General features: G+C 50.1%; 10 protein-coding genes across 10 annotated transcripts; 5 read left to right on the top strand and 5 right to left on the bottom strand.

Moving 5' to 3' along the window:
• Window positions 1-5: 5 nt before the first annotated feature.
• BJY04DRAFT_183509 (uncharacterized protein) lies at window positions 6-1694 on the top strand. Its single transcript, XM_073710480.1, has 2 exons — window positions 6-145; window positions 201-1694. Exons 1-2 carry the CDS (start codon window positions 103-105, stop codon window positions 1583-1585), a joined length of 1428 nt encoding a protein of 475 aa, XP_073573735.1. The 5' UTR covers window positions 6-102; the 3' UTR covers window positions 1586-1694.
• A 905-nt stretch (window positions 1695-2599) lies between these two features.
• Window positions 2600-5150, bottom strand: BJY04DRAFT_226234 (amino acid permease-domain-containing protein; the record flags this gene model as incomplete). The annotated part of the gene is made up of 8 exons (XM_073718379.1): window positions 4856-5150; window positions 4739-4806; window positions 4427-4694; window positions 4112-4374; window positions 3653-4058; window positions 3342-3594; window positions 3015-3252; window positions 2600-2644 (listed from the first exon to the last, which is right to left on the bottom strand). Exons 1-8 carry the CDS (start codon window positions 5106-5108, stop codon window positions 2600-2602), a joined length of 1794 nt encoding a protein of 597 aa, XP_073573734.1. The 5' UTR covers window positions 5109-5150.
• A 1103-nt stretch (window positions 5151-6253) lies between these two features.
• Window positions 6254-7960, bottom strand: BJY04DRAFT_215811 (fungal specific transcription factor domain-containing protein; the record flags this gene model as incomplete). The annotated part of the gene is made up of 2 exons (XM_073715570.1): window positions 6254-6879; window positions 6928-7960. The coding sequence occupies 2 exons, from the start codon at window positions 7958-7960 to the stop codon at window positions 6254-6256; spliced, it is 1659 nt and encodes a 552-aa protein (XP_073573733.1).
• A 507-nt stretch (window positions 7961-8467) lies between these two features.
• BJY04DRAFT_226232 (uncharacterized protein) lies at window positions 8468-11927 on the top strand (the record flags this gene model as incomplete). The annotated part of the gene is made up of 5 exons (XM_073718378.1): window positions 8468-8892; window positions 8975-9188; window positions 9243-9645; window positions 9695-9846; window positions 9894-11927. The coding sequence occupies 5 exons, from the start codon at window positions 8468-8470 to the stop codon at window positions 11601-11603; spliced, it is 2904 nt and encodes a 967-aa protein (XP_073573732.1). The 3' UTR covers window positions 11604-11927.
• Window positions 11928-12655: 728 nt separating this feature from the next.
• On the top strand, window positions 12656-14172 carry BJY04DRAFT_183503 (palmitoyl-(protein) hydrolase). The gene is made up of 6 exons (XM_073710479.1): window positions 12656-12982; window positions 13052-13063; window positions 13151-13241; window positions 13326-13379; window positions 13455-13843; window positions 13917-14172. Exons 1-6 carry the CDS (start codon window positions 12903-12905, stop codon window positions 14008-14010), a joined length of 720 nt encoding a protein of 239 aa, XP_073573731.1. The 5' UTR covers window positions 12656-12902; the 3' UTR covers window positions 14011-14172.
• BJY04DRAFT_183498 (serine hydrolase FSH) lies at window positions 14173-15471 on the bottom strand. Its single transcript, XM_073710478.1, has 4 exons — window positions 15246-15471; window positions 15165-15183; window positions 14976-15056; window positions 14173-14890 (listed from the first exon to the last, which is right to left on the bottom strand). The coding sequence occupies exons 1-4, from the start codon at window positions 15285-15287 to the stop codon at window positions 14304-14306; spliced, it is 729 nt and encodes a 242-aa protein (XP_073573730.1). The 5' UTR covers window positions 15288-15471; the 3' UTR covers window positions 14173-14303.
• A 1246-nt stretch (window positions 15472-16717) lies between these two features.
• On the top strand, window positions 16718-17592 carry BJY04DRAFT_215807 (nascent polypeptide-associated complex subunit family protein; the record flags this gene model as incomplete). Its single annotated transcript, XM_073715569.1, has 3 exons — window positions 16718-16767; window positions 17082-17254; window positions 17351-17592. The coding sequence occupies 3 exons, from the start codon at window positions 16718-16720 to the stop codon at window positions 17590-17592; spliced, it is 465 nt and encodes a 154-aa protein (XP_073573729.1).
• Window positions 17593-17735: 143 nt separating this feature from the next.
• Window positions 17736-19641, bottom strand: BJY04DRAFT_18771 (uncharacterized protein). Its single transcript, XM_073711088.1, has 2 exons — window positions 19396-19641; window positions 17736-19294 (listed from the first exon to the last, which is right to left on the bottom strand). The coding sequence occupies exons 1-2, from the start codon at window positions 19476-19478 to the stop codon at window positions 18142-18144; spliced, it is 1236 nt and encodes a 411-aa protein (XP_073573728.1). The 5' UTR covers window positions 19479-19641; the 3' UTR covers window positions 17736-18141.
• Window positions 19642-19920: 279 nt separating this feature from the next.
• On the top strand, window positions 19921-21486 carry BJY04DRAFT_183490 (HNH endonuclease signature motif containing protein). The gene has a single exon (XM_073710477.1). It carries the CDS (start codon window positions 20049-20051, stop codon window positions 21159-21161), a length of 1113 nt encoding a protein of 370 aa, XP_073573727.1. The 5' UTR covers window positions 19921-20048; the 3' UTR covers window positions 21162-21486.
• An 85-nt stretch (window positions 21487-21571) lies between these two features.
• BJY04DRAFT_183488 (putative MFS transporter) lies at window positions 21572-23597 on the bottom strand. Its single transcript, XM_073710476.1, has 4 exons — window positions 23186-23597; window positions 23038-23138; window positions 22835-22982; window positions 21572-22777 (listed from the first exon to the last, which is right to left on the bottom strand). Exons 1-4 carry the CDS (start codon window positions 23358-23360, stop codon window positions 21732-21734), a joined length of 1470 nt encoding a protein of 489 aa, XP_073573726.1. The 5' UTR covers window positions 23361-23597; the 3' UTR covers window positions 21572-21731.
• Between the last annotated feature and the right edge of the window lie 413 nt (window positions 23598-24010).

The following is a 24010-nucleotide window of genomic DNA, read 5'->3' as shown; positions in this document are numbered from 1 at the left end:
ATCCTTCATATTGTCCTCAACAGGCTGTCCTCTCCTATCCTGCAGCCCTTCTCCTGCTGTGCAACCTTTCTATCAAGAGTCATCTCTTTGACTCTTCCAATTATGGCAGTAAATACCGGCGAATTTGAGAGGCTGCGCGACCTCGGTTAGTATAAGTATCACCAGTAAACAATGCATTGTCCAAGACTAACCCTCTGCAGGGTCCCTGGAAAAGTGTTTCACTGCGTCCCACTCCAGGCGCTTCTACTTCAATGCCGGCTTAACAGCAACTTACACACTTCCTCAGTCATACAGTCTCCCGCTGAAAGACTACGTGTACAAAGCCGTCGAAGCACTCATCAACCAGCACCCGGCCCTCTCTGCTATCGCGCTCGACGAGGACACAGAGGACCCGTACCTTGTTCGCCTACCTAGCATCGACCTTGACCAGCCAATCAGCTTCCAGAAACTATCTCCGGAAGACCATGACACTCAACTCCAAGCGCTGCTGGAGCATGAGCACTACACCGGCTTCCAAGCGCCACAACCTTTCTGGCGCCTCATCATCTTAACAACCCACGAAGACGCCAGAAATTTCACCGCAACCTTTGTCTACCACCACTCTCTCCTCGACGGCAACTCCGGCAGTGCCTTCCACAGGACATTCCTCAAAGCCCTCCGCGCCGCCGCAACCCTCCAACCCGGCGAAGCAAAACAAATCATCACCCCTCCAAAATCAGACCTCCTCCCAGCCCTAGAAACCATCCTCCCCCTCCCTCTCTCACTCCCCTACCTCACCAAAGAACTCCTCAAAGCCCTCTTACCCTTAAAACCAAACCCGAAGCTCTGGGCCGGCGCGAAAATCCAACCCCCGCAGAAAGTAAGAGCACGACTTGTTACCTTCACCGCCGAACAAACTGCGCAGCTGGCGAAAGTCTGCCGCGCACATGGAACGACGGTAACATGTACACTCGCGACTATCATCGCCCGGTGCCTCTTCGCCATTATCCCGGAACACTACACCACCCTGACCTTCAGCATCCCCATGTCAAACCGCCAGTGGTTCTCGCCGGACTTGGGAATCAATGACGATTCAATGGGCGTGTGGGTGCAGGAATGCCTCGACAAATTCCACCGCAAGGCATTCACGGGAAGAGGGAAAGAGACTGACGATTTCCCGTGGAGCGAAGCGCAGCGCGCTCGGCGGGTTGTGAAACACGAACTCGCGCTGAAGGGCAAGAACACGACGATGGGGTTGCTGAAATACGTCAAGAGCTATGGGAAGGAGTTTCTGGATGGGAGGATGGGGAAGCCCAGGCAGCTTTCGTTTGAGATGTCCAGTCTGGGTGTGGTGAAGGTTGAGAGTGAGAAGGCGAAACAAGGACAGGATGAGGAACAGAAAGAAACTGTTGAAGTGCCGCAAATGCACAGAGCGGTTTTCTCACAGACTGCGGGTGTGACGGGCTGTGCGGTGCAGTTTTCTGTGGCTACTGGGCCTAATGGGTGTTTGGTTCTGGGGGTTACGTGGAGGGAGGGTGTTGTTGAGGATGATTTTGTAGATACTTTGCTGGAGAGGGCTCGGAAGGAGGTTGAGGGGCTCCTATAACTAGGTCGGTGGAGTGTACATATGTTTGCTGTTTAGGTAGATTTCGTGGAACACTTGTACATACACTCATATAGCTGGACACTCTAATACTAATACTAATCATATCGTTTACCAGTTTTGATCTATAGTCTTCCATCGTACAATTCTCATCTGCCTCTTCACCCACTCCTCCAGATCAGCGTAGCGCAGAGAGATCAGATACCCCAGATATCACCAAGACAACCTTCCTAACCCCAATCCAGAGCGACGATCCGGAGGAGAGAAATAAATAGATGCTGCAATTGGGATCTTCGCAAGCGAAGCTATGTATGAGACCTTCCTGACCTATGCTTAACCAATGACCGCTCCATGCATATATGGAAGAAAGGTAGAGGTAGCGTGTAGGTAAGTAAACTGTCTCACCCATCCATCCATCCGCCATCCGGTTCACAGCATAGAGTAGAATGACGTGGCGATAGGAGGGAGGGGCGGGGCAGGCAGGTCTCAACGACAACCTTACCTCCTAGGTCCATATCCTGGATGGTGATAAATCGGACTGGCTGGGATTCAGAGATAAGCGCCGCGGTGTCTAGCCCTTGGGGGTTGAGCTTGCGAGTTTGGCTTAGCTACACTGAACCCCTTCAATCATATGCTACGTAACCAATTCGTGCTGTCTGGATTCTGCTATAATGAGAAGCAAGATAGACGATACAAAAGACTGACTGCCCTTCAGCCCTTGATCGGAAGCTAACGGCGCAAGACGAGACTCCTTGTTATATCACCCAGCTGCCAGAAGCTAGGTAGCCTCGAATTTCGTCTTCTGGCGCTGGAGTGGCGAGATGTGTATATGTCAATCCGCCATCAACTTGTAGCTACTGCAGACGCTGGTGTGGGGTGTGTATGTGATCGTCGAACCGCGAAGACAAAGAACTGCTCTGTTCGACTATCGTTAAAGTTGATTTCTAATGCTTACAGAGAAACATGGCTGACTGCGACTAGAAGCTAGTTACAGGATGCGGCTAGTCGTCGAGCGCCTCAGAATCCTGCGGGATGCGTAGCTTGTGTGGTGTGATCTTGAGACTGGGGTTCATTGGGCGTGAGTGTTCCGTGGAGAGAAAAGAAATCAGATAGATGCTGGACTCGCTTGTCTTGTCTGTTCTCGATTCTGCAGAAGATCTGGACTTGATTTAGGGATGTTAGTACTGTACCTAGGTACTCCGGCTATCGAAGATGATGCCCTAGCAAGATGGCTAGGTACTGTGAACATTAGGTACACGTTTTACTTTCAACCTATGGCACTCTCCACTGATACTGCTAGGTACATGCAGTACAGGCTCCAAGCCAAGCCCTATCCTACCCCTCCGATGACCAGAGCCCCTGCAATCCGAACTTAAACACTATCCGCTCCATCTCTCTTCCTCCTCGTCCCATCACTCCCCTCCGAACTCACCTTAGTACCCCCCTTCTCCAGCACCTGAATCTCCTCAGCCCTCGTCTGAGCCCCGGTAAGCCTCCCCGCCGCATCATGCGTCGCATCCCACTCCGCAACATCCGCAACAGGAACCTTCTTGAGCCGATTACTCTGCGCCCCGTCATCAAGACTGATAACCTCCTGCCGGAGTTTATACCCCCGCCCAATCGGAATGAGGAATGCCCATAGGAAGTAGTAGATTGCGCATGCGATGAGTCTGGTATCTAGTTAGTATGCTGTATCACGAGTCTTCCCCGCTAACTTCCAAAACAGTAAAAGAAGATAGTAAGGTGCCGCGTGACTTACATCCCAATACCCGTAACCGCATACGTCGCGTACCAAAAACTGACGTCGCCGGCGAACTGCCCGCCGTCGGGCGGATACCACGGCATGACGAGGAGGTATGTCTGGATCAGGATGTTGAAGAGGATGGCGGCGTGCCAGGCTTTGAATTCCGGCTCGGGGAGGTTTGCTTTCTTGCGGCGCCAGCGGACGACGTAGATACCCACTGCCATGGCGAGTTTGAATACCGCGGTTGGAAGGACGACGAGGTTGTTGACTGGTTTTAACTATTAGTATTGGATTTCACGGAATGACTGGTGGGAAAAATGCGTTACCAAAGTTAAAGGCATCTCCAGCAGGAATAGCAAGAATCATCAGGATAGTCAACCCCCAGATAACGACATAAGGGCCGAGAGGTGTTCCGAAGGGTTTGGTGGAGACCCAGAAGTTGGTCCAGGGTAGGACGCCCTGTCGGCCGCTTTCTCTGATTTTGCGAGATAGACCGATCTGGACGGCGATCATGTTGCCGAAGGAGGAGAGGGCGATGAGGAAATTGAGGCCGCGGACTGCGCCGCTGTCGCCGAAGACTTTACTGAAGAATAGGCTTGCGGTGGTTAGGCTGGAGTTTGCGAGCTCGTCTTTGGGTACAGCGGCGAAGAAGGCGACGTTGGCGAACATGTATAGCAGATAGACTATGGTCAGAGCCACGGTGGCATAAATCTTGAGTGATTTGACTGGGTTCTGTTGGCAAGGACGTTAGCTTCGCTTGATGTTGACAGCGTTTCTCAGCGTACCTTGACTTCGTTGGCAACATTGAAGGCATTGTTGTATCCTCCATATGAGAAGATGATACGATAGAGCGCAATTGTGAAGCCGTATGGGGTAGCGTTAGAGCTGCCCGAAAAAGCGTCATGGAAGTTGGCTTTAGGGTTCTCGACTCTGGTATTGCCACCCAAGACGACGAAGCCTGTGAGGATAATGAAGATCAAAGTGCAGACCTTCACTATGCCAACACCATTTGAGAACCAATACGCGTATTTGGTGTTGAACACCAAGCCTATGCTAATCAGCTCTCTTTCCCTGTAACTGGTGGGCTCGAAGGGACGTACTCAAGGTCGTCGCGGTATAACATGCTAGAGCTGTTCCTTTTATGGTCCATTCGCTAGCCTCTTTGCCCGATATAGCAATCAGATAGTTGGCCATAACTGTAGCATTGGCACTTCCAAATGAGAGAATGACACTCTGTATAGCAAATGTGGTCGGGAAAAGCCATTTTGGGCGGGGAAATGCCTGTTCAAGGAAAACAACTTCCGAGCCCGATCGACTGGGGAAGTATGCCGTGAACTCGAGGTACACAGCTCCAGACGTGAGGCAGAGCTGCAATAATTAGCAGAGAAGCTCATTATCAAGTTGGTGCATACCAAGTAACCAAGCGTCCACCAGATAAAACTAACACCGACGGAGCCGGTACCGGTCAAAATGGATGATGCTGGGCCATGTTAGTGCCTTGCTTGACATGACGATGAGTGACCACTCACGGGTAGAATAGATACCAGCCCCAATCATCATAGTCACGTTCAGCAGCGTGATAGTCGTGGGGCCGACATCATATCCCAAGGGGGACTTCTTCTCAACTGGGGCTCCAGTGGCATCCTGATAAGTAGGGGGCGCATCGTTGCCTCCCTTCTCGCCGATATACTGAGCGCTGCCAGTAGAGATCTGTTCTCTCTGGGCATCAGTGTTGATCTCCGTCACAGCATTGCGCCCGCTAAAAGGTCGACGCCAGGCCATTGCGTTCAAAAAAACGCAGTCAAAATCGGGAGCTTTTCTGAGAGCTGGCTGCTGTCAGATAGCTGCCCAAAATCTGCGCCGAATGATGCATTTATAAGCTCCGCAAGACACCATCCAGCCCTTTGTTATCCAATGTGTGTACCTGGGCAGTTGTAGCGATTCGTTAAGGTTGTGGGCCGACGTGCATGTCAACATAGGAGGGGCAAATGGTACAACCACCTTCAAACCACGTTACACCAGCATTTTTCTCGAGGAAAGACGCGATGGCGGGAGCTGCGAGCACGCATATCGGATCCACTATGATGCATCTAATCCATGTTAGACCGGATGAAAGCGATGAGATTGTACATAGCTGCATGATTCGGAATTGAGCATTGGAAGTATAGACAGATAAGACGATTGGCTTCAAAGAGGCGGAGCAGCTTCTGGGTATGAAGTGACACAATCGCCCCAGGAATGCATCCGTCGGCCACTTGACTCCGAGGTAATTCGAACCACGCACCGCTGCAACGCACGCCACAGCTGGTACGTCGTTATCGGCGCTTCCGAGATGGCATCAGGACAGGGTTCTGATTGCGTGAAAAGAGAGTGAATTACCGGATACGCCTCGCGTGGGGGTGTCAATATCTGATTCTTCGATCTTTCTCGGTAAAATCTCCTCGGTGACTTTTCAGGCCCAATTGAACAGCTTTCGGTTCTTCCTTAAGCGTTACTGACGACCATCATATATTGGACCCTGCTGACTTGGAGCCATAGCAGAGCACTAAAAAGGCTTGGCTCGATCGACGCTATCTCTGCAGCTGATGATGCGTCCAATAACGCCATCGGGGCCTGAGATCATGCAGTCGACTTGACTCCATATCTAATGAGGCCGGCCCGGACCGCGTCAATCTGTGCTGGATTTGAGAACCAAAAGAGACAGGTGACTGCGCCAGAAGCTCACACCTGTTTGCTGACTATCTTTACCAAACTTCTGTTCTGGCTCCTGACGAAATTGTACCCGGCACATGATTTTCGGCGCATCGCGGCCTTTGCTTTACAGGTTCCTCTGAAAAGATGCTAGCCAGCATTTGTTAAGAGTCGAGGATTGTCGCTGCGTGCGACGTTGTCTGTTGGAATATAGACGGTCTGGTGGAAGTCCGCTATCACACGTCATGCATCTGATGGAACTGCCCCACGGGAATCGTTTCTTGAAAAGCACAGAAAGCTTCATAATCTAGCAGATTGTCGAAGGTCGCATCAAACTGCACGCAAGCCCTTTCAAGTCCCGCCCAGAAACTTTCGGGTACTTCCTCTTCCTCTATGGGAGCGAGGGCATTCTGCCCAAGATTGGCGGCGTTGTCGCCGTGTGTAGGGGCAGTAACAGAAGCTGGGGATACAATGCGATGCGAGGGAGAGTTTCTGCGACCTCCCTGGTTTGCGCTATCCGGCTTCATAGCATTTCGCAGATTAACAGCGAGCAACGCCATGTTTCGTGCGCTTCGCCAGACCTGTTCAAGGCCTTCCAGAACACTGCAGCACATGCCAAGGTTTTTATATGTGTCGTTTAGGTCGCGTTCGCCGTCACGCCATGCGCGGTATATCACTGTTGTCGACATTGATATGGCATACGGAAGGAGAGGGAGCGGGGGTAGAGACTGGTAATTCTCCTGTACGAAGATGTCAAGTATTTCATATGCCGACTTCAGACGACGATTATACTGTATGCTCTGGGGGTCGCTGTATCGAGAAGTGAGCATCGCGGCGACATGATACCAAATTTTTAGATAAGCTATGTTATTGTTAGCAAGAGACCAGAATATTTGAGGGGAAGGTTTACCTTTATGTGACCGGTGAAACTGGTCAAATCGACTGGACGATACAATATCCGAGAGACTTGGAAACACCTCGCAGCCGTCAGTCGTTGCTGTAGAGCTAGCCTTGTATGACTTTGTTGCCGTAACCATGAGGTCGCCCAAGAGCAGAGCCATCTCCATAAGCTGAGATCGGTAGCTCCCAATCCTAGCCGCGGGACGTAAAATACCAATGTCGGTATCATCGATCATAAAAGGGCCTGCTCTGGCAATGGGCTTGTTGAGTCGGTCAAAGTTCCGCAGCGTCCACCAGAGGTAGTCGCATTGTTCCTGATCAGGCTTCGGCGGAGCGATCACATGTAGCGATATCGACCACGCCTCACATATGGCTTGTGAGAGATAACTCGGCGAGCGCTCGATTCCAGCTGGCCCATGGTTATGAAGGTGCAACAAAGCCAGAATCTGCACTTTAACAAGTCGATCAGGTTCAAGGTCGGCTTTCAAGGCCACGTCAAGGCCTTCCGAGAGAGTAAGCGCAAAGTTCAAGGGTTCCATTACGGGACCGTCAGGACTTAGGCGAAGGAAAGGAACGGCCTGCTTGGTCTTGCAAACGGCAAGACATAGTGCTCTAACAAGGTAAATGGAACATTCTGCGTTACTATGATCCCGAAGTACGGACGCTCCGTCCACCACAGGAATGAGATCATCTAGAATAGCATTATAGATGGGTAACAAGGCATCGGTTGTTGATCGCGGAAGTTCTAGAAAGGCGCCTGCTTCCTCCAGATATCTCCGATAGTGGATGGACTCAAGGACTGGAGGGTCTCTCAGCCTGTGCTTCGTATGCCAACTAAGTCCGATTTGGCCGTGCGCGCTTAATTGCTCTTTATGTGACATCAGGGAGTTAAACCTCAAGTCTGCTTTGTACACGCTGGAGGCATCCTCGAGAACAAACTCGGGACTGTACGCGTGTGGACTCGGATCTTGAGTGTCGTTATTTGCTTGAAGGCCAATGGAACTGAGGCTAACGTTTCCGGGCTGGGACGCCTTATTGGCCATTTGGGGCGTATTGGTAGTGACATGGTAGCATCTCTTTTTGCGCGTACGACAGGGTCGGCACGGTGAACAAGCAAGTTGTCAGTACAGTGTTGCTATCGAATCCCCATGCAACTTATCTTGCGAAGTTCGCTTTCTGGGCGGCTTGTCTGAAGACTGCCACATAATCTCCATGATTCGTTGTGTAGCTAAGCTGATTGTGCAGGATGCGATGAAGAGAGAGCGGAGAGGTTCAATTTGGGGTCGGGCGAGAGTTGGCTCAACCGATCCAAAAGGGGAAATCCCGATATCCCCGCACTTTTCCCCATGCCCTAACTTAACCATCAACATGTCTACAAGAGGTAAAATATCGGTTGGACTTAAAGCAGGACGGAGGACGAGTCGTATTCCGACCTGTATGAGGAAAGTCGCCGCTGGTTTTAGGTATTGTCGCAAGCATATATCAGTATTAAATCCTCTGACTGTCGACCCTTCATCCGTATCGGTAACAAAGTTTAACTTCATACGACAATGTATGCGCCTCGATTCGCAAGCCATACTCCTTCGGTGGGATCAATCAGCCTTCTCGATGCGCCAATTGTCCTCAGCAAGGAGGATTTCGTTGGCGTTCATATTGCAGCCACAACTCTAGCCGATGATTTCGCTCGGGTTACCCGGAAGACTGCATCTCGGCTCATCTACAGAGGCAGCGAGAACCTCTCAGTGCAGCATGCAATAATTGTGGGGAGCGTGGTCCAGTCGCCCTTGATACAATCGCTCATTCGTGACGGCAAGCTAGACTGTTCGAGCATTGAAGGACAATGGGAGTGCTACACTACAAAGGTCGTCGAAGAGCCACTTCCAGGGGTGAGGAAGGCTTTGGTCATCGCCGGAAGTGATAAGAGAGGGACCATATACGGCGTGTATACTCTATCAGAACAGATCGGTGTTTCTCCGTGAGTGATCCTGTGCCTCACTGTGCTAGCCTCCCCTGGCATACATCTCGTGATCATATTAGAGCTAAATGCTTTATTTCAGATGGTATTGGTGGGCAGATGCTCCTATTAGACAAGCAGGAAATCTATACGCACACGACATTATAACTAAAAACGGGCCTCCGAGCGTCAAGTACCGCGGAATATTTATCAACGATGAAGCACCATCTTTATCTAGCTGGGTGCATGAGAAAGTCGGGCCTCGCTTCAATGCTGATTTCTACAAGCGGGTATTCGAACTGCTTCTTCGACTCAAGGTACGATTCCAATGCTGCACCATGTATATCAGTCAGCTTGTTTAACTTTTCTAGGCCAACTTCCTATGGCCAGCTATGTGGTTTGATTACCCACACCCTGGGAGCAGCTTTTTCATGGACGATGTTCTGAATCAAGAAACTGCGGATCGTTACGGCATCGTTATTTCAACTTCACATCATGAACCTATGCAAAGAGCCATGAATGAGTGGTTTGACGCTCCCTACTTTGAGCCAGAGGGGAGTTGGTCATGGCTGGCGAACAAGGATAAGGTCACCAAGTATTTCCAGGAAGGCGCACAGCGAGCATACGGACATGAAAGCTATATTACCATGGGCATGCGTGGACATGGAGACAAGCCGATAAACGCAGATGATCCTACTGTAGTGGTCAAAGATGTGCTGTCGACGCAGCGACGTATTATAAAGGAGACTTACGGGAAGGAAGATGGAGTTCCACGTATGTCGGTCTGGTTTGCAGCTGGCTTGATTGCTTACCTTTTGTCTAGAACTTATGGCGCTGTATAAAGAGGTACAAGAGTACTACGATGGCGGATTGCAGATCCCTGACGATATCACCCTTCTGTTCGCTAATGATAACTTTGGAACTGTTCGCCGGCTGCCCAGCGGTAATGAAAGGACTCGGAAAGGAGGAGCAGGGGTACTTTCATCTACCTCTTCGTCTTGCTCGGCTAACTGAGTACATAGGTCTATTACCACCTCGAATACGTGGGTACACCCAGGAGCTACAAGTGGTTGAATAGCAACTCGTGCGCAAAGGTCTGGCAACAGCTTAAGCACACCTACGATCAAGGCGCAAACCAAGTCTGGATCTTCAACGTTGGTGACATCAAACCCTTGGAGGTGCCTATTACCTCCGTCATGTCATTGGCCTGGAATATAAATATCTTGGACATCCACCAACTACCATCTTTCTTTCATACCTTTATTGAGCGGACTCTTCGGCTAGACGATGCTATATCAACGAGATGCTCGGAGTTGCTCCTAAAGCACGACCGTTTGGTGGCCTTGAGAAAGCATGAGCACATTGAAAGTGATACCTTTTCACTTATCAACTACGGCGAGGCCGAAGAAATACTTCAGCGGTGGAAAGATCTTCTTGACGAGGCAGAAGAGGTACGGAAATTGGTTCCAGAAAATACCATTCCCTCCTACTTCCAACTCATCCTTCATCCGATCAAAGCAAGCTACATCTACGTCGCCCTCCGAGTCAATCAAGCCAAGAACCAGTTGTACGGCTTACAAAGACGCAACACAGCCAACAAGCTAGCACATGAGGCTCTACACCTCTTCGACGCAGACTTCGATCTAAGCGAAGAGTATCACTCGCTTTTGGATGGTAAATGGGATCACATTATGCGCCAGCCGCACTACGGTTATACGGATACGTGGCATGCCCCCAACCGTGATATGATAAGCGGTATTTGCTTCGTTCAAACCAGACAAGACGCAAACCCGGCTAGCGGTTATATCGGAGTTGCGGTTGAAGGACACGGAGGCGTTCGCCCGGGTCTCGTGAACGAGGAATCGGACCGTACACACCCAACACGGCGCGATAAAGTGAAAGAGGTCACATTGCCACCGCTGGAGCCTTTCGGGCCTCGCACACGTTTGGTTGAGATCTACTGTCGAGGAAGTAAGGCCGTAGCATGGACCCTCACATCCCCTTTTGAATGGCTCATACCCAATCCATCAAGCGGAACAATCAACCCAAAAGGCAACGATATACTCGTGAAAGTAGAAGTGGACTGGACCAATTTACCCGAAACCTTTGACAACGAGGTCCTTCTCGACCTCCGCTCCTCCCTCGGCGACTTCGAGCAGATCCACGTCCCCGTCAAGAAGAATTATCCTCCTCCAGAAAGCCGTGGTTTTGTTGAATCGGACGGTCACGTCTCGATCAACGCGACATCATTCCAGCATACTCCGTCATCAAGTTATCAGATTCTCCCATATCTCGGACCAACTCCAACCGGGGCCGTCTCACTATGCCCTGGCGCTCCCTCGACGCATCAAGAGTACCTTGAATATCCTTTCATAACCTTCACCCCAACCTCTTCCGCGACTCTTGTCCTTGAATTTACGCTCACCCTCGACACCGACCCAAATACGCCAATCACATACGACATCCAGCTCGATGATGGCTCAGTGAAGATGCACCGGCTCATTCCTCAACCTGCAACTCCAGGGTCTCTACCAGAGGGATGGAAAGAGTCTGTTACGAACTGTGTCTGGAAACGTCGACACCAGATGGATCTTGAGAGGGTAGGCCAGCATGTACTCAGGGTGCGTCTGGGTGCACAGAATTGTATTCTTGACAAGATTATCGTTGATCTCGGGGGTGTGAGGGAGAGTTATTTGGGGCCGCCGGAGAGTCGATTCTATCAGAAGGTGTAGAAGTTATCAAATAAGATCAGATGTGTAAAGCGAAGTTGTTATCCAGGACTCTGAGTTTCCCTAGCACTTAGCTCTTCGACAACTAATCAGAGAGAAGAAGGGGTACGGATGGACGGTTGTCGGGGTTGAATGACACAAGATGTCACCGTTTCTACCAAAGAATAAACCACTAACTATCCCCCGGGCCTACAGGAGGAGATTGAGTAGTCGGTATCCTAATTCCGATCAGACAAACAGAGCACATGAAGTCCCCTGATAACCCAATTAACCGCACACTTCATCCACCCCATCACGCCTCACAAGAATATTCTGCGGCCTTACTTCGGCCAATGGTTTGTAATCATTCATTGCTCGCGCGAGCATGGTGGCCTTTTCAAGCAAATATAGGCTAACTTCAAATTCGAGACCGGGCTTCGGCTCTGTATGTCATGCCCCCTCCGTTGGGAAAGGTGCTAATGGTGGCCTGTACTGGTAATGTGTTCAGGACTTTCATGGTGGGGATGGCTTTTCACGTTAAGAAATGCTCTCTCCCGGTTTCAATCTTGCGGCGTTGCTGGGTGGGATCAATAGCGCTAGCTAGCAAGGGAATCTGTTCCACTATGCTGTACGGCTAACGAGTCCAGGGTAAGATTTCGGTGCTCGATTTAGGGTTTATATAGTTAGCCTAATGACCTTTGTTTAGTCTGCAGGATTTTGACATCCTGCAGTCGTAAAGAAGAATGCAGATGTTATGTCAAATTAGGTATCAGTCAAGTCGCAAGGGAAGAAGATAACCATGGATTTCCGAGTCCGATAGTTGTCTCATCTTGCCGGACTTACAAAGGGCAAGCTGTTACCCTCCGTCAGTAAAAACTGGATTGCAAAAGCCCGAGCCTGCTGGGCAACGGCGTCCAGCGTTCACAAGTCTAGCTTGAAAGCTTTACCTACCCATCCGACTCTCGGCCGCGTCGGGGTAGAAGGTGTAGGTACGGAGGTCACCACACCACAAAGGTCTTGTCAATCAGGGCTTGCATGCTGCCCCATGTGCTGTAATTCTGCTTCCATTCCGTTCAGTCCTTGACAGATAAATCTTCGATTCCTCGGAGCACCGTGTAACTAAGGGGCACTACAAGAGCAGGAGAGAAGACAAACAGCAGAGCGCGTTGATACAGCTAACCCCTTGAGGCGGTGAAGCTCAACAGCCTCGGTCTATGTGGCAGAATCGAGGGGCTTGGCCTGATCATCTCCGACAACCATCTTTCTTACTCACTCTCTTCCCATCAACTTCTCGATCATTTCTACGCATTATACTCGGCCAAAATGACTCGCGGACCCTTTATTGTCCCGGCTTTGAAAAAGCACACCGCCACGGTTATCATGGCCCACGGGTTGGGCGATAGGTTGGTCTACATTTTCGAGTCTTGAGCCGGAACAATGAATTTGAGGGCTAATGGTTGTCTCACGCATAGCGGTGCAGGATGGTACGTTGCGTTCAATCCCCTTTCCCAAGTCTCCGCCTCAGAATTCGCGAATCGGCCTCTAACCTGATGGACGATTTGGTCGAATAGGGTTTCGCTCGCTCACAACTGGCGCCGGCGAGGAATGTTCGAAGAAGTCACCTTTATATTCCCGAATGCGCCGATGATCCCGATCACTGTGGTATGTCCTGCTGGAGAGAGCTGTGCTAGGGCGGTCGGGATACCAATTAGGATGAGCGCTGACCAGGGCTGTCCTTCAAACTAGAACTTCGGAATGTCAATGCCAGGCTGGTACGACATCACCAAGCTCGGACGCGACGTGAGTCTCCTACTCCCCCTTCCCTCTTCCTCTCTTACCCAGCCTCCGAAAGCCACTAACGCCCCGTCTCACCAGCTCGACTTCCAAGAAGGCGTCCGCACGCAAGATGAACCCGGCATCCTCAAATCCCGCGACTACTTCAACGCGCTGATCAAAGAGCAAATCGACCAAGGCATCAAGCCCTCGCGGATCGTCATCGGCGGCTTCTCGCAGGGCGGCGCAATGTCCCTCTTCTCGGGAATCACAGGCAAGGAGAAACTCGGTGGCGTGTTCGGTCTCTCCTGCTACATGCTTCTCAGCGACCGCATCAAGAACTATATCCCCGAGGACTGGCCGAATAAGAAGACGCCGTTTTTCCTAGCACATGGCACGGCGGATGATGTTGTGCCGCATGAGTTTGGCAAGAAGTCGGCGGAGTTGGCGAAGGAGTTGGGGTTGGAGAATGTGTCGTTTAATTCGTATCAGTATGTTTTTTTTCCCCTCTCTTCTTGTTTGTGGGTTGGGTTCCGGTTTGGTGATACTGACTATCCTTTCTAGACACCTTCAACACTCTGCGGATCCGTTAGAGATTGAGGATCTGGAGAAGTTTCTTCATAAGACAATTCCTCCGGAAACTGAGGGTAACTTATGACTTGATTCCATCGCAGGGCGGTGGAATTCATTCTCATACACCATGCTCCTTGGTGCAGTACTGTTATTGATAGCGTTTATATTACGTGGACGAGAAAAGAACTCGTCCATGCCGGATAAATCTAAGTAGGCCGATTCAAGAAAATGAGTAAATGATCAATAGAGACCTGTTAAGCAGGAATCAAGTGTCGCAAATACTAATACCTGACATGACATGCAATGACCCATTATCAATGACCCCATGCAACCCGCAGAAACCCCAACCGAACCCCAGATCAAACGCAAAAGAGTAAACTATGAGCTCTCCTTCTGAGCCCTTTCAATAGTCTTCTCAATGACCGCCACCATGGCAGCATTTTGCACCTCATCAAACGGAATCATATGCCTTCCGCCATGCTCATAAACTTCTGCCTTGCTCTGATCACAAAGTCCGTATAGTTTCATCCCCTGCGAATGCAACGCGTCTTGACTTCCCACTATATGCGCCGTGGGAATGTTCACCATATACCCTTTTCCCCTCCCGTCTCTCCTCCGCGTGTCACCTACAGGCGTCTCGAAATCCTTGGGATCCGAAAAACTGACAAACGTATTACCCGAAAGCTCGTAGGGCGCCCCCGCGCATATGAACACGGCAGCCTTGAACAACGGCTTCACATCCGCCTCTTCATCGGAATCCGTAGAAGACCCCTTCGTCTGGGCATGATGTTGCAGAAGAGAGAACGCCAGTGCAGCGCCCTGTGAAAAGCCCATCACGGCGTCGAAAGGGCCGTCGCGGTTTATCAGGCGGTGGGTGTATTCAATTGCATTTTTGAGATCTACGCCAGGTGGTTGGTCCCGGGGGTAATGGTTAAAGTATGGAGGTGGGACTATGCCCCTTAGTTCTGGGTAATGTTAGTATATGTTTTGAAGGTCTTCGAGGAAGGGGATGGCGAGGTGAGCGGTCAAATGGGACGTGAAGAGACAAACCTGGCTCACAGTCGGAGTTTAAGCGACCATTTATGAAATGGAATTTGTGGCCCTTGGCTTCGAGGGCGGTAGTAAGGCCACCTAGAAGAGAATTAAAGCACGTGAGCCTTGCATCCTGCACTAAAGTGCGACCCCAAAGGCTTGCGTAGGGGTCGGTTAGTGAGGAGATCGATCGCTAGGCGCTCTTACCAGCTTGGATCTCGAATATCTGCAAAGGGGTTAGTAAGGCGTTCTTGGATGTATAGAAAACGGGCCCGGGATAAGACGTACCTCCCCGCTCGTGCTACCTCCGTGTAGACAGAGGAATCGCATCGTTGCGGAGATTGTTGAGTATCAGACTTCGAGGGTCGTCAAGTCAGTACGAAACCTGGTTCGCAGTCGGAGTTTAAGCAACCGTTTATGAAGCGAAATCCGTCTTTGACTTCAAGGGCGGTAGTAAGGCCGCCTAAAAATGGAACACGTTAGCTTGTGGTGGTTTGTTTATCGAGGGGAAGTGTTGATCGGATGGATGATGACATACCTGGGATCTTGATATGGAGTGGGGTTCGGCACCTGAAAGTTGCACGGAGCCTGGAGGTCGCTGTGTCGCAAATCTTTATTGGATAATGGGTGTGATTGAATGATTTCAATTAATTAACGACAGAGCTAGATATGAATGAGAAATGCTTGATATCGAATGGATTTCTCGGATTCTTCAAATTCACAGCAGGCCAGGAACCTATACTTAAGATGATTACCCGATTAGGGAAGGTCCGACCCAGACGGGCGTGTGCCTTGATACCTTAGGCTACCAGGCAACAAAAGCCCATCGACCCCACGGCGCACGCAAGGCCTAGATAGTTGAGGTTCTCAGAAACGGAAAGGTCCCTTAGTAGTATACTATAAATCGCGGATATAGAACAAAGGGCTATAGAATATCAAGGGTAAATAGATCAGCTTTAGTTTATGACCTACAGAGATTGGCGGAGCGCGAGCGAAGCAAAGTGCGGAGCAATAGTTATAAGATGAATACTCTGTAAAAGCTTCATCCTTAGAATTCGTATGGAACTACTTAATATAGGTTAATCCCTTGGAGCGGGCCGAACGAAGCAAGGCAGCAGAGCTCCCGTCGTCAAAACGTACTTTTTGTTGTTAAGCATAGCTGATAGTTTCGAGATTGGATGCCTGAATGGTTAGGGTTTAGCCGAGGAGCCTGGATTTACACCTTGAAGCCGTCCACACAACCACCTCAACGCCGCTCAAAGAACCATCTCATCCCAGTAAAGCAGTAGAATATACCGTAAATAAAGCATGTAATCCATAGTTATAGGTGTAGTTGCTATAACCATCTCATGAACTCCTCGCCGGAGTTAGCGAGCGATGCGGCCCGCTTTCGCCATTCTTCCCTCTGCTTCTCCCCACACAAACTCTCCAAAGCGACATCCAACCTCTTCACCACCTCTGCGCTCTATCACCACCACATCAACCCTCCACCTCAGGTAATTACTGCCCTTTTTCCTACCCAGCATATGCTCAAAATGTCCCTCCCTCGCTCCTATACGGCCGTCTCGAGTCCCGATTGCACCGAGGGGAAGCCCGCCATCTGACGTCGAGAGAAATCCGAAGTCTTGGCGCCCTTTCTTTCCCACAGCACACAACCTTACCTTACTTTCCGACGCTTTTGATTCGACTTTGCCGGCACAGCTTATTGACCTTTCGCTTTTTGCCTCTCTTCTAGGTTCTCCAAATAAAATACCGTCAAAATGGATCAGGCAAAGTTGGCTAGGATGCAGGCGAGTGTGCGGATCGGTATGTGAATTTTCTTCGTCTTGCAATTGTGCGTTGCGGTGCTCTGCGGGGGATCGCGAAACTCGACGATATGGGCTACCTCTGAATTCGCTCGATTCAGGGTGATATTGTCTGTGGAATTGATTTCGCGAGCACTTGTTTGGAGCGTCGAATTGCGTTGAAATTGAGCTCGAAAAGAATGATTGAATAACCCGCTAACAACTCGCTCACTCTAGGGTACGTTTCTAGCTCCAGAATCCTCGATCGATAAAACTTCTTGAAGCGAACGCGAACGACTGGACTCCAATGAAATAAAGGAAACAAACTGATATCGAACAGTGGAAAGGGTACCCCCCGCCGCAAGGTCAAGAAGGTCCACAAGTCCTCCGGCGCCGACGACAAGAAGCTCCAGGCCACCCTGAAGAAGATGAACGTCCAGCCCATCCAGGCCATCGAGGAGGTCAACATGTTCAAGGAGGACGGAAACGTCATCCACTTCGCTGCTCCTAAGGGTAACCACCCCCTCTTCCAACCAGCTCCAGCTACGTTGAACTCGTGAGCGAGGGAAAAGAACCACAAAACTAACATAACCCTCCTCGAAATTATAGTCCACGCCTCCGTCCCCTCCAACACCTTCGCTCTCTACGGCAACGGCGAAGAGAAGGAGCTCACCGAGCTCGTCCCCGGCATCCTCAACCAGCTCGGCCCCGACAGCCTCGCCTCCCTCCGCAAGCTCGCCGAGAGCTACCAGAACATGCAGAAGAACCAGGGCGGTGACAAGAAGGATGACGACGAGGACGATATCCCCGATCTGGTGGAGGGCGAGAACTTCGAGAGCAATGTTGAATAAATTATCCCCGCGCGAGCACGAAATTGATGTTGATCTCTGAGGTCGATAAGACAATGATGATATTCGAATCGAAATCAAAATCAAAATATGGAATTGGAAGAAACGAGGCTTTTTGATATGATAAGAGCGGAGTGAGGTGTGGTGGTTGTAGGTAGTTGGCCCCGGGCGTTTATGAACCAGGTTGCAAAAGGCCGAATCGGGCTCTTGAGGACAATCTGCTACTTCTCGCTATTTCTGGCGTTGGCAATTACTTGTGAGGTTGGGTATTGTTATAAGAAGTAAAACCCCCAACGATTGACTCCCAATGCAAGATTTGGTAAGTAGATTGAGTCCCAATCTTATATAGTCAGACTTGAAAAACGTAGGTACGATTCATCCCAGCTTCACGATGCAGTACTATCATAACGGCATCACAAATGCACCACCCCAAAACAAAATCACCAGATACGGAAACAATCAGCATGGTAAACACCGCATAAATAGTATCTATCATACATGCATCAGGGTATAGAAGTTAGTAGTCGGATAGGAGGCAGACCGACTTCATCGTCACGACTCCTCTCTCAACCCGCAAATGTCGCTTCCAAGAACCATATCTACCATATACCAGAAGCGCCAGTACATGTTCGACTTGTCGTAGTCAAAGGTTCCGTCTTCGCGGAGCTGCGGGCCGTCACCGACAATGTCGCCTGTGAACCAGCTAAGGATGGGGATGGAGCGGAGTACGCGCTCAGTGACTGTCGGTTGCGGAGGGAGGGCTTCTGTGATGGGACGGAGTTTCGTCCGACGAACAGTTGGGGCGCGAGACATGAATTCTGAGGTGGTGGTGACTTCTTTGGGGACATTGCGTTGTTGAACGGTGGTGGATTGTTCGACGCCAGTAGCGGTTGCAGAGCTGACTGTGCTGGCTGAATCTTGAGAAGGGGAGTTCGTCTCTTCGACATCGGCAACGCTAGAGAGGTTGTTCATGGCGAACGACCGAGGGAGCGTTGAGCGTTCTTTGTCTTTGTTCTGCAGGAAGGCGGTTGAATGGGATGTGCTCAATGTGCGCTTGTTGTTGGACATGAATCGGTTGGCCTCTGTGGAGCCTTGGGGGATTGGAACATCTTCCGCTGGCCCTTGACCATGATACAGCTCACAGAAGACAACATGTCCATCAATCTCCTGAGGCGAGTAAAAGCAGGCGCGGTCAGCGGCTTGCGAGGAGTCGAAAGTGACCTTGATCCAGTGGAAACCACCCGCGTATCGCTTCGACTTGCGGTTCGCATCCGCAGACAGATTCGTACGAATGACCACATCACCACCGCTAAGAAGCTGAGAATAGCCTACGTTGGTTTTGGGGTCGTTCCGCGGGTAGTCCTCACAGATGAAACCGGAAGAAATCCGCTCATACTTGTCGATAACCTTCCACTCCGAATCTTTATCCCGGTATCCATAGAGTATACACTCTGTCGCGACCTTCTCCGTCTGCTTCCTAGCGGCATCGAGGTTCGACGACGAGGACGACTTGGGAAGGGTATTCCGTGAGGTCTCTTGCTCCTGTTGCTGAGCGAATAGTCGGCCAAACTCAACAACGTTCTGGTTCTCTTTCTTGGCCGGTGTTCCGGTCCGTGTACGTGATCGAGACTGCTCATAGCGCGCGTTTCTTCGCTTTCCGAACGGTCCAGTTTCCTCCGGTGGTCGTCGTGGATTGCGGGATTCGCTGTAGACGTCTAATTAGTGGACGGGAACAGACGATAACAAACTTGGAGTTTGGTTTGCTACAGCAAGCTTCTTCAAAGAAATAGCCACTGGGTAGCTCACTCTTTATAAACATATCCCCAAGGCAAAATGTTTCCTTTGTCGTCTTTCGCGCGCTCCTCGAGAGGAACGGAGTGGTACTCCATTCTCTGTAGCGATCAAGGCTTTTACTGCACTCAGTTTTCGTGAGATAGACAAGCCACAGGGCGGTGCTTTGGAAAATCAAGAGTCTAGCGATGAGAGGTTTTGATGTTGATGTGCATCTGCGCTTGGAAGTTGCTGGCTGGTGTGGATAGCTCCCAAAACTTTTGTCGCAATAAACACAGTTAGCCAGGCTACAGTCACGTGCTACTTCACGGGCGGTGAGTTGTGACATGAAGCACGTGCTCGTCCAGTCATCAAGTCAAGTTAGGCACCCGCACCTACAGTGGCATGACAAAAGTTTGAATCACCGCCCTGAAGACCGCTTACGATATCAAGCTTAGTGAGCCTTATTTTGGGTACCTTATTGGCTCAGAAAAAGTGGGGGGACTCAAACTTTTGTCGTGCCACTGTAGCTCCGTAGTAGCAAGTTCCGTACTCCACCACCTCACTTCAGTCGAATCAAGACCTTCCAAGAGCGCCACAACCAGGTTGAATAATCTAGATCGCGGTTAAGGTTCATCGTCAATTCAACGGTTCTTTGTGTTTATTCACTCTCACCTTGGTGAATTTAGATGGATAGTTCGCAGAGTACACTTAGCGAGTCCGTCGCATCGACAGATCTTGATAGTTTGTGGAAAAAACGAACTGTGGAGAAACGGTTATCCGATTATCATCGCGAAAAGTCCGATGATGATACCAGCGACTTCCTACGTACGGTATTCGGACACCTTCCATCAGCGGGGAAGACCAACCTAGCTTCTGACATTGCCGGATGTGAAGATGACGAAATGCTTCGAAAGCTGGCAATGAGTATTGATACTGGACTTCTACGACCCGTTCAAGCTCTTGGAGGTACACCTGCGCCGCTGGTTTTATCACCGCGATTGGGCCTGGACGATTCAATTGAAAATCTTGCGTCCGAGGATACACCGTCAGCGAGTCGATCAGAACAGTCTCGTTTACGTAAAGCTTGTCTAGAACGAGATAACCATCGTTGTGTCGTGTCAGGCTTCTGGGACCCTCAACATCCTGACCTGCCAGATGGGGCCACTGAGTGCGATCTGGAAGGAGCCCATATCTTACCTTATTCCATCGGCGAGTATGATGAGCGCAGCGAAGACTCACGTTATAGGCATTGCGCCATTTGGGTGAACATACATCGATATTTCCCTGACCTTCGAGCTCGAATGAACTTTACTTCCGAGCAAATCAACGACGTCACGAATGTCATCACCCTCTGCGAGGGTCTTCACAAACAGTTTGGGTTGTTCCACTTTGTCTTCGAGCCGACCGACACGATCAATAAGTATAAGGTGAAAACTTTCAAGAGTTTTCGGAATGTCTACTCGTCATGGCTTCCGGTGGACAGACTGGTTAGATTTACGGCTCACAACGTGAACATCGCTTTACCAAACCCAGTGCTTCTGGAGTTCCACGCCGCAATAGGAAACATCTTGAATCTTACCGCCCGGGGAGAGACCATTGAGAAGCTGAGACATGACTTCGGAGAAATGGGCGGGTCAGTGCTCGCTCAAGATGGCAGCACCAACGTTGGCGACTTGTTATCGATTTCCAAATTATCACTTCTCGCGCCTCCAACTAGATACCAAGAGGAAGAAACACCCAAGCCCGCTAGTCGACATTTGCGTACCGAACTTCCGGGAGCTGAAAACAAGGCTCCATAGCTGCTTTCTCGGAAGACTGAACGGTGGAGTTCATGCTCGACCTGGAGTTTTCATGGCTTGCTACTATAGGCGCATCTCTGTCAATTACCCTAGTGAGAGGATGAAACCAGAAGTGCCAGCTTGCATAGTGTGGTACTGATGAAATGTTGAGGCTTTGATGATTTGCGGTGAGGTAATTCTGGATCATGAGGACGGCATCATCACAGTAGGGAGGGCCAAGATGCCAACGAGGATGATAGTAATTGAAACACCAAACGTGAAAATTGAGAGATATTGGGCATATTCGCCTATTTTATTCAAAGCTACGGCTCTTGGAAAATTGCTAGAAGTAGGATTAGAGATGAGGCTGGAATGAACTACACCTGGGATTTCACTTGCCAAGACAAAGCGGGTCTCGATAACTAGGTACTTGGATCTAATATATAGTTCCGACAGCTATAAGGCACAGGGGTAAGAATGTACATTATCCTATGACTTGCCGAATCTCTATTCAAAATCCAACAGTATGGGTTATATCTTCCTGTATATCTCTAGGGGAACAAATGTATCTGTCGAAGATTGTGCGAAAGGTCATGTAGCATATCGGAAGCGAGGGCTCATGTCGCCCATCTCTTCAATCTCTTCATCAGTCATGCCCTGAATCTTCCCATCTTCATGACCCTGTTCTCTCCGCATGTTCTTCCAAATATAGTAGACCCACATGATAGCGTAGACTACCCCCGCGAATCCGACCAAAGACAGAGTCACAGCATTACCACGTACGTAACGAGGACCCTCTTCCGTTTTGTAAAGGAAGGGTGACATAACACCACTAACATTGCCGAATGTCAACTGCAACCCGGTAGCAAATGTGCGCTTTGCATAACGCGGCAGAGTGGTAGGTAGCCAGGCCAGTGGTAAGCCAACAGCTACATATAGTCCCATGGCGACAAGCAATGCGCCAAAGTAGTGTACCCCGGAGCTGGAGTCAGAGATAAGAATGCCATAGCCGACGCACGAAATCACCGCAAAAATGCAGGTGTACACTGCGCGCTGCTGTGTGCGGTCGCTGAGCCATGCCACGATCAAGTAGGCAATGGCGCCGAGTGCATAGCAGGGAATAGTTAGAGCCTGAACCTCAGGAACTGACCAATTTCCTAGGCCATTGATGATGGTCGGCAAGAAGGTGCTGTATCCGTACAACATGGTGTCCACACCAAATTGTGCAATGCAAAAAGCGTAGATTCTCCAGTCCAACGCGCCTTCCTTAACATCAGCCCAATGGAACTTTTGAGCTGACGCTGTATGCCCGAAGTGGCGGCTTCGGCACTTTACTACCAGAGCCCTCTCTTCCGAGTTGAGGTAGTAAGCAGTCTCTGGATCATCTGCAAGGAAGAACCAGGTGACAATACCGACAAGGACGGTTGGAATGCCTTCAATAATCATAATCCACCGCCATCCCTTCATCCCGGCGATTCCGTCCATATGACCGATTGCATATGCTAGGAGACCACCACATGCGCCAGCCAGTGCTGCGCTACTGAATAGATATCCAGTGCGTAAAGCGAGTTCATGTTTGCTGTAGAAAAGGGTCAAGTAGGTCATGAGACCGGGGAATAGACCAGCTTCAACAACGCCTAGAAAAAATGAGTCATCGCTCTTTCTATAACAAGATGACTAGATATTTTACTCACCGAGGAGCACACGACAGGCAATAAGGCCTCCATAGCTCTGCACAATGCCAGTCAGAGTTGCGATGGTGCCCCAAATGACGGCTATCGAAGCAATGTAGCGTGATGGGGTAAGCTTCTTGATAACGAGATTCGAAGGCACCTCGAACAACTACAACCCATAACTGTTAGATTCAACTCCACACCTAAGCGATCTAGTCACTCACACAGTACGTCACAAACAGAATTGACACCGCAACTTGGTATTGATCATCCTGCAAGCCTAGATCCTCCTCTAGACCATATAACCGAGCATTTCCAATGTTCACTGCGCATCCAGTCAGCGACTGAATCGTACCAGAGCCGAGTCCTTACCTCTGTCTAAGAAGCTAAAGAGATAGAGAAGGACCACAAAAGGAAGAATATAGTAATCCATCTTCCTGATGAGTTTCTTCTCCGCGACCTCATCAATAGCCGGCACATCGGAGCTTGAGTCCAGCTCCGGCACCCTTGCTTCTTTATTCCCAGGGAATTGACGTTCGGTATCCATTTTGGCAATATTCGATATCCCAGCGTCAGGCGGTTCCTTCTGCGCTTGCTGATCTCGAGCTCTCGCCCTATATATGGAGTAGAAAATTGACCGGAGCGGGAGTGGGGGACCGGTCTCGGAGGCGGGGGAAGTCGGATTAAGTATTCAATCGGTCCTCGAAGCGTCCATGGCGTTTCTGCTCGCGGATATTCGTGGTCGTGGTCGCGTAAGATGCGTTAGGCGATACCGAAGGATAGGCTATCAGAATGCCATATCAATGGGAAGAAAAAGTCGAAAGGTGAGGAAGAGGTTGATGACAAAAGTAGGAGAAAATTAATGCCAAGACTTCACACCGGGTGCTTATCAGCGGAAAGTGGGATAGTTGCTCCGGGGTTTCCTCCACCTCACAACCATCGATCAAAGCTTTTTATGACCCATGTACCGGCGATATTTGCTATTTTATACCATTAAAGCCCGAAGCAAGGGCTCAGGCTGTTCTTTGGTTACCTGTTTCTGACGTCAAATCTGTAAGGGTTGATGTAAGGCAGCTCGATGCTTCGAAGAGGGTGGGCCAACCAGCCAATGGCTCTTCTTAGCTATGGCTATCATGCTGATCTCCAAGATTTCCTATAACTAGACCAGGGATCCGGGACCAACTACGATTATCTCTA

The sequence above is a fragment of the Aspergillus karnatakaensis genome (genome assembly GCF_047715665.1).
Source record: "Aspergillus karnatakaensis strain CBS 102800 unplaced genomic scaffold BJY04scaffold_12, whole genome shotgun sequence".
Taxonomy (NCBI): domain Eukaryota; kingdom Fungi; phylum Ascomycota; class Eurotiomycetes; order Eurotiales; family Aspergillaceae; genus Aspergillus; species Aspergillus karnatakaensis.
This window is presented reverse-complemented; position numbering and strand designations above follow the sequence as displayed.

What these genes read in the sequence shown, in the direction of transcription:
- BJY04DRAFT_183509 (XM_073710480.1), top strand. Translation starts at nt 103, where the DNA reads ATGGCAGTAAATACCGGCGAATTTGAGAGGCTGCGCGACCTCG. An exon ending in TGAGAGGCTGCGCGACCTCG is followed by an intron (nt 146 to 200) that starts GTTAGTATAAGT and finishes AACCCTCTGCAG; the next exon opens with GGTCCCTGGAAAAGTGTTTC.
- BJY04DRAFT_183503 (XM_073710479.1), top strand. Translation starts at nt 12,903, where the DNA reads ATGACTCGCGGACCCTTTATTGTCCCGGCTTTGAAAAAGCACACCGCC. An exon ending in TCACCAAGCTCGGACGCGAC is followed by an intron (nt 13,380 to 13,454) that starts GTGAGTCTCCTA and finishes CCGTCTCACCAG; the next exon opens with CTCGACTTCCAAGAAGGCGT. An exon ending in GTGTCGTTTAATTCGTATCA is followed by an intron (nt 13,844 to 13,916) that starts GTATGTTTTTTT and finishes TATCCTTTCTAG; the next exon opens with ACACCTTCAACACTCTGCGG.
- BJY04DRAFT_183498 (XM_073710478.1), bottom strand. Translation starts at nt 15,287, where the DNA reads ATGCGATTCCTCTGTCTACACGGAGGTAGCACGAGCGGGGAG. An exon ending in AAACTCCGACTGTGAGCCAG is followed by an intron (nt 14,891 to 14,975) that starts GTTTGTCTCTTC and finishes AACATTACCCAG; the next exon opens with AACTAAGGGGCATAGTCCCA.
- BJY04DRAFT_18771 (XM_073711088.1), bottom strand. Translation starts at nt 19,478, where the DNA reads ATGGAGTACCACTCCGTTCCTCTCGAGGAGCGCGCGAAAGACGACAAA. An exon ending in TGGGGATATGTTTATAAAGA is followed by an intron (nt 19,295 to 19,395) that starts GTGAGCTACCCA and finishes AGACGTCTACAG; the next exon opens with CGAATCCCGCAATCCACGAC.
- BJY04DRAFT_183490 (XM_073710477.1), top strand. Translation starts at nt 20,049, where the DNA reads ATGGATAGTTCGCAGAGTACACTTAGCGAGTCCGTCGCATCGACAGAT.
- BJY04DRAFT_183488 (XM_073710476.1), bottom strand. Translation starts at nt 23,360, where the DNA reads ATGGATACCGAACGTCAATTCCCTGGGAATAAAGAAGCAAGGGTGCCG. An exon ending in CTTTAGCTTCTTAGACAGAG is followed by an intron (nt 23,139 to 23,185) that starts GTAAGGACTCGG and finishes CTGGATGCGCAG; the next exon opens with TGAACATTGGAAATGCTCGG. An exon ending in TTCTGTTTGTGACGTACTGT is followed by an intron (nt 22,983 to 23,037) that starts GTGAGTGACTAG and finishes TATGGGTTGTAG; the next exon opens with TTGTTCGAGGTGCCTTCGAA.